The sequence below is a fragment of the Eucalyptus grandis genome, chromosome 7 (genome assembly GCF_016545825.1).
Source record: "Eucalyptus grandis isolate ANBG69807.140 chromosome 7, ASM1654582v1, whole genome shotgun sequence".
Classification (NCBI taxonomy): Eukaryota; Viridiplantae; Streptophyta; class Magnoliopsida; order Myrtales; family Myrtaceae; genus Eucalyptus; species Eucalyptus grandis.
Window position 1 is genome coordinate 40625536 of NC_052618.1, and position 7052 is coordinate 40632587.

At 37.5% G+C, this 7052-nt stretch overlaps 1 protein-coding gene across 1 annotated transcript; it reads right to left on the minus strand.

Moving 5' to 3' along the window:
* Nucleotides 1–5111: 5111 nt before the first annotated feature.
* On the minus strand, nucleotides 5112–6562 carry LOC104444698 (histone-lysine N-methyltransferase ATX4). Its single transcript, XM_039317808.1, has 6 exons — nucleotides 6507–6562; nucleotides 6139–6243; nucleotides 5874–5938; nucleotides 5645–5695; nucleotides 5473–5562; nucleotides 5112–5154 (listed from the first exon to the last, which is right to left on the minus strand). Exons 1-6 carry the CDS (start codon nucleotides 6555–6557, stop codon nucleotides 5112–5114), a joined length of 405 nt encoding a protein of 134 aa, XP_039173742.1. The 5' UTR covers nucleotides 6558–6562.
* Nucleotides 6563–7052: the final 490 nt, after the last annotated feature.

Genomic DNA, 7052 nt, shown 5'->3' on the forward strand with positions numbered 1-7052 from the left:
TTTTCTTGATAAATACCATAAAACCTTGGGTCGTGTTCACTTCAAAGAACATACTGCTTTTTTGCTTTATTGACTGTCGAAATATGTATTTCATAATCCGGCCCTTAAACTTTCAAAGGATTTCTTTAGACTCGTTACTAATCTTGAGAAATGAAAGAAAGTAGCTTTTGGTTTGCTTGTCTTAGATATTTTGTACAGAAGTCTTGCCCATGCCGCCCTTTCAATGACACCAAAAGAAACCGGAGTTCTATCTGGTCCCTTTTGGATTTTACAAGCATGGATGGCTCTTTATTTTCTTTTCTTGTTAAGCAAAATCTCTTGTGCTGTTCCATTCAGTCCATCATCGAAATCCAGATAGCCAAAATCTCAAACTTTGAGTTGTCAACTACTTTCCTTGTCTCCTAGAAAGGTTTCTGATGACATTTCCTCATTTGTTTACTTCCTCCAAGAGATGTTAAATTTTGACCATGCTCATATTAAACTCTTCCCTTATGATACTCTCAAATTCTATTACCTTTTCTATATGGAGACTCAGCACCTAGATAACTTCAATACATTCTGGTTATGTGTACTTACTCTAGTTGATCTTTCAATACGGCTTTGTAAAAAAAGGAAATTTTGTCATGGGTTTGAAGCTTATTCCTTACAGTATTGTACCAAACAATTTGGTCTCTATGAGGGTATACCAATGCCAATTGCCTATTCCATGGAGTATCCTCTAACGAATAGAAGAAGTATAACTTTCATAAGAATGAGTCCTTTGTCTATTGCTCTCAAATAACTACGACAACACAAAGTCAATTTTCTCTAAATTTTAAAGATTTTCCAATTTTTCTAGGAGTTATAGCAAAATATATTAGCTAATGGGTCTCTTTCACATTTGAGAGCCCATATGAGGAAGCCACCAAGACTGTTTTCAATCACATAAAGCAATGTCATCCCTAGTCAACTGAAGCAACTAAGAAAGGCAAAGTAGTGCTGGAATATCCTCTTGAGCTTGACTCTTCAATTGTATCAGCAACACTTAGGATTAGGGCTTTAGAAGGGATTAATGCTTATAAATTCTATCAGAACAAGAGGGTCCAAAATAGGAAAATCTAAGAGAGAATCCAAAATTAGAGCAAGAAGTTCTAGAAGAAGAAGAAGAAGAAGAATAGGAGGAGAAAGAATTTGGAGAAAAGTTAATCAGGAACTGACCTAGAGTTGCTAAATGTATATTCAATTTATCTCCTTTAGCTCTGCTACACTAGTGCTAACTCTGCTTCCTTTATTGTCTAGATACACCTAATTCTTCACTATACATGAAGATGAAGATAGGCTTGGCGTTATAATGTCTCATCTCAAGCAAAAGAATGATGCTTTTCCCCTTTTGATGGGGAAACAGCCTCGTCTAATTGTTGAAGATCTTACCTTAGTTTCAGTTGATGATTATCTCGTTTCTCCAAATGAACTGGATAACTTTGATAGTCCACTAAAGGCCACAATAGAAGATTTCTAAGGTATAGAAGTCCACCTTTTGACTCTTGAGAATGCTGGAGTTGTGCTTACTCTCATTCTCCTAGCAATTCATGGCAAGTGTTTTTTTTTTTTTTTGTCATGTCCTTATTTGTTTACTCTACCTTTAGGCGTTGACATTATTTCGAAACAACAACTGTTGATGCACCCACCAATGGCAAGGACTTACTCCAGCATATTTTTGCTCAGCCTTTGATCAAAGACATTGTTATGCATCCTAGTATGTATGAGGCCTCCTTATTCTATTTAGTGAATGGTCTAACTCTGATGTTAACTTTTCTAAATATGACAATGTCTACCTCTCAGTCCTCACTAATCATTGCATTTTTAACAACTAATGTCACCCCGCCACAAGCTCTTTCTTCTATTCCTGTTAAGTCATATATCCATAAGAAGAACAAGACTCGTCCAGTTAATTAAGCTAATTCTATTAGTGCTCTAGATGAAGCCGTTCATGTCCTAACCGCTAATGATTTGACCCTAGGAGTTTCCTTAGAAATGGTCAAACTCGATAATCTGATGGACAGGTTGGCACAATTTATGTTTCTCTTAAATGGTGGTATATTTATGATAATGAACAACAAGCCTACCCTTTCTCAGCTCAAGTTAAGGTTGAAGGATTTCTACAATAGGTCTTCATCTATTTTTGATACGTATTGCCAGAACTAGACATGATTGGCAGAATTAACTATACCCCAAGAGACATTTTTTTTAGTCAAGTAATCAAGTGAAAGAGAAGAAGAATAAGTAAAAGAAGATCATCAATTTCTACAAGCTACCATGAATGATATTGCTAACCTTGAAAGGAATGAGTACAATCTCAAGAAACAAAAGGCGGTGATTGAAGGGAGATTGGGGGAAGTTCGACAAAAGCTGGAAACCAAGTTCAATGGAAGATCCCAAAGTAAAGATTGATTGCACAAATCTATAACTGTCCTTAAAGGGATGAAGGTAGAAGATTATGCTCATCAAAAGCAGTTAAATTCAAAATGCCGTCATATTATAAATGAATATATAAACAGAACCTTGGTTTCGATCAACTTATGTATAATCTTCAATAAGATGTAAAATCTTTCTTGCACCTAAAGTCTTCAGAATGAAATTATTTAACCGACACTTCATTTAAAATTTTACTTTGAAATGCCTTCATTCTTAACTTCCTCCATTGTGCGCCAAACAAAATTATGGCGGGACCTTCAAAGGTCACGAACTCATCCACGTCCCCCAAACATAGGATAATGGGCTAAGTTAGTTACTCTCAAAGCCTATTTATACTCAGTGGTCCTGTTCTTTTACCAACACTTTTGTTTACACATAATGGCAGACTGTTCTCAAAATTCCATAGGTGTTGAGGTGATCTCACATTTATTATGCTTAGATGCACTCCATGTCCATGAGGAAAGGGGAAAGTTCTCGTTAATATTTATGGACCAAAATATTGAGATTGGCTATATTACATTGGGTCATCCTCTTAAGCTCTTGTCTCCTCTGTCTTTCCTTGCGGAATGTTTTCCTTGCCATTATGAAGAAATTCTACCAATACATCGACCTTCGATATTTGTTTTTGCTCGATCAACCCCTAATTGTCGCTTCTACTCATATCCTTCTTTTGAGGCAAAAGATCTCTTCAAGTGCCATAAATTGGTATAAATGTACACTTAAGTGCCACATTTTAAGAAAAGTGGGACACTTGAGTACCACTTTCGGTGAAGCCGGCTAGAAATCATACATAGCAATTAAATATTAATATTTCTCGCTAAGGTGGCTCGCCGGAGAGTTGAGTTAGCTCTAATTCACCCAAAACGATGTCGTTTCAGGTATTGGCCAAAATAGAGCCCTTAAATCGGCCAAAACGACGTCATTTTGGAATAATTTGATATTTAATATAATATAAAAATTAACTAAATTAAATTTAAAACAAAATAATAATATAATATTTATTTATTTTAAAAAAACGGAGGAGGAGGAAGGCAGCCGGCGGCTGAGGGCTAAGCCCTCGTCGCCGCCGCTTCCCCGCCATCGCCGGAAGGTGGGGGAGGGTCGGCTGGGGCCGTCGAGCCTTGGCCGAGCAGGGATCGATGGCCCCAGCCCTCGCCGCCAGTTGTCTCCCTTCTCCTCCTTCGCCCCCTTTTTTCTTCCTCCTCCTCAGTTGCCGGGTGCTTCCCCTTGTTGGAGAAAACTTCCTTATTTGTTTTGAAGCTGACAAAATGTTTTCATCAGTCTAATCTGAAGACTTGCAGACTCTTTTGTCAAAGTCTAAAGACCGCCGGATCGCCAAACTCAAGATTCAAAGTCTGCCCTCATTGACATTTTGTAGACCGTCGAAGAAGACTTATCCATAATCAAGTATTTCTTTAAGGATTTGATTCGATCGACTAAAGAAGATCTCACGGCTGGAGATAGCATCTTGGAATATATTATTCGTCTTGAAATTAATTCGAGTAATTTGGATCCGTTGTATGGCGAAACATACTTGGAAGGTTCTGCTTATGGAAACCTAAATCCTGATTGTATGGGTGAGCAGGATTGGTGGGCTATCGTCATATTCCTTAAATAACTCGAGATCTCCCTAATTGATTATGTCCAATGGGTAGATTGAAAGAACTCATTTGGAAAGTGCCAATGGTTATGAAGGCATGGAGGAGTATATAAGGAAGACACTCTAGTTATTTGAGTGTGTGCGCAATAGATAAATTCCAAAGTATGAAGCTCCTTGTTCTTTGCTGGTTCAATTGTTGAGTGTAAACTTGTACTCAAAAGAGAGTTTATATATTTGTGAGACCTTGAGGAAATGTAACAGAGTCTCTACACTGTGGAATCAATAACGTGATACTGTAACGACTCTTTTGATTCATAGTGAAATCCAGCCGGTGGGCTGTCAATGCGGAAGAGTAAACGTAGACTTGGATTAAGTCAAATCACTATAAATCTTGTATTCTTATTCTCTTCCCTAAACTCATTTACTTTGTTCGTAACTTTATTTAATTGTTAGAGCCTCTTTTCTTTTTCAAAGTCTACTATTAAACAGACTCGGGCTAAAAATAAAGTTTTACAAAAAAAATTATTTTCGCACCTATTCACCTCCTCTAGGTGCTCGTACTAGCATTTACAATTGGTATCAGAGCCTGTGTACTCATTTAAATTGAAGTATTTTTATTTCAGAGTTAATGATCTATGGCTAGTATGTTGGCTCCGGGTTTGGTTAAAAGGCAAAGCAACACCAAACCACCTTACTTTGATGGGAAGGAATACGTATATGAAAAAACAAGATGAAGGCATTCCTAAGATCGAAAGACCCTCTCGAATGGGATGTGGCAGATAAATGAATCATTCCTAAAACTAGGGGTGAGCGGTTCCCGATTCCTTACAGGTTCCGCTTGGAACACGGAACCTACCCTCGGGTACGGGTTCCTCATTTTGGGAACTGGAACCTACCCGTGAGAATCAAGAACACGGAACCTACCCTATCACGGGTTCGAGGTCGGTTCCAGGTTCCAACAGGTTCCAACGGGTTCTTTTTTTTTTTCATTTTTAGTTTTAAAAAAATGCTTCTATTGGAACTTACCGAATGATTAATTAGCCAAGCTATATTCCCTTTATTTGTGGCATCGATTACAAGTTCTTCTTGATCTTGAAGAGCTGCACAATGTCTCGGCATGTTTAGAAGACAAGCGACGGATAATGCAGATCATGATTTCAATGCTAATCAATGAACACGATGAGCCAAAGAGACAAAGCTTTGGGAGGGAAAATCATGAAGAAACACACTTCCTAAACTCCACTCTTTATGGTAATGAAAAAACGAAAAACATTTGAGAATATAAATCGCTGTACTTGTCTCTTTTTATCATGTCCTCCATTTCCAAGAATAAATGAAAAGTACAATGACAAATACAGCATTTCCGTCCAACTAAAGCATAACATGCAAATAATGAGGTAGTTTTCGGGAGAAGGTACCATTTCTCCTTCCTGAATATTTCTTCGAGCAAAGGGTCCCCATCCATGTATACCAGATTTACTGAAACATATTCGATGCTTTTCTGTCCTCTGAAACAGTAATTTAATATTAGCCATTATGAAAGACACATCAAGCAAAATGCGATGATAAAAATTGGAGGAGCAAACGTACTTGTTAATGACCATGACATAGTTATAATCAACCTCTTGGCTGTCGAACCTTCTGCATAATCATCCAAGTAAAATCATATTTTTCCAGGACAAGGCAGCATGCACCATATAGTTTTTAGTCAATGGATCATAGTTGTTAAATCTTCTAGGCAATAGACTTAACAAAACAGCTCTGGACATGAGATTGAAGCAGAGAATTAAAACATGTAGACAAGGGGAACCAATCTAACCTATGATCGGCGCAATATATCAACTTCTTTGTTATTTGACTCCCGCTCTTCTCCAGGCAGTGTAACTGAAAACAAAGATATAGAATCAGTGTAAACTTACATGAGTATCTATCTAACATATCCTTCCTTGAAATCAACGCCAAAGAAAATAGAAAGAAAGCAAGAGCGGCGTCGAATAGATTAAAAAAATCCAGCTCAAGAAATTCTACCAATGTTAGTTCTGATAAAAGTCATGAAAATATTATATATCTATATAAGGACTTACTTCCATGCTGTGTCCTGCTCTTGCAGCACACATAACTTGAAAATAAGTAGGACATCTGCTGCATTGAGTGCGGGAACCATGAGTCTGCTTACATATTACACAACTCTGCACCACAAGCAAAGAAAAGCATTTGAAAAGAAGCACTGAGCATCTAGAAGTTAATGGCAAATAAACTAAGCAAGTAGACAACAAACAAAATCAACATCAAACTCAAATACTCAACTGAACAAGAAGCTGCTATAAAGCTATTATGAAATCAGGTTCTCCTCTATTGCTAAATGCTTTTATCATTCCCACAATAAGTACAATCCACCACATCAAAGAAACAACAATCTTCAAAACTGTAAATCTAAATAAGTATGGATTACCTTCAAAAAAGAAGTTGGAGGAATTCTAAGTACTCCAGTGGCTGGTTCCATTTTCTCATGATTCGAAAGCCAACTTCGGGGCAAAACCACGCGCATGTGACATGAACCCGGAGCGGCTCGATATCCGTTGGCTTCAAAGCACCCCTTAGAGACCAGCATTTAAGCCGGTCAAAATAATTTCAAGCAAGAAAATACTAACTCACACAACACCAAGACATAGATTTAGAGCAAAAGTCGGACAAGTTTGTGATAATGAATTTCATATGATACGGCTTCCTCAAAATCCCAATAGTAATATTTCTAAAAAATCAAAAGTGATATATCTAATATCGTCACCATGAACGTCAAATAATTTAAAAGTATAAGAAACAACATATGAGGACAAAAGCACCTCCTCCCATGAAAACACCTCAGAACCCTAGCTTGGTGCGGCACCGGTGCTGCGCTTCGCGTTGTACCTGAACGATTTCGGCGACAAAAATTAGGCCACAAAAAAATAAAATAAAATAAGAAGACAGCTTTTTTGGAGACAAAACGTGAAGGAAT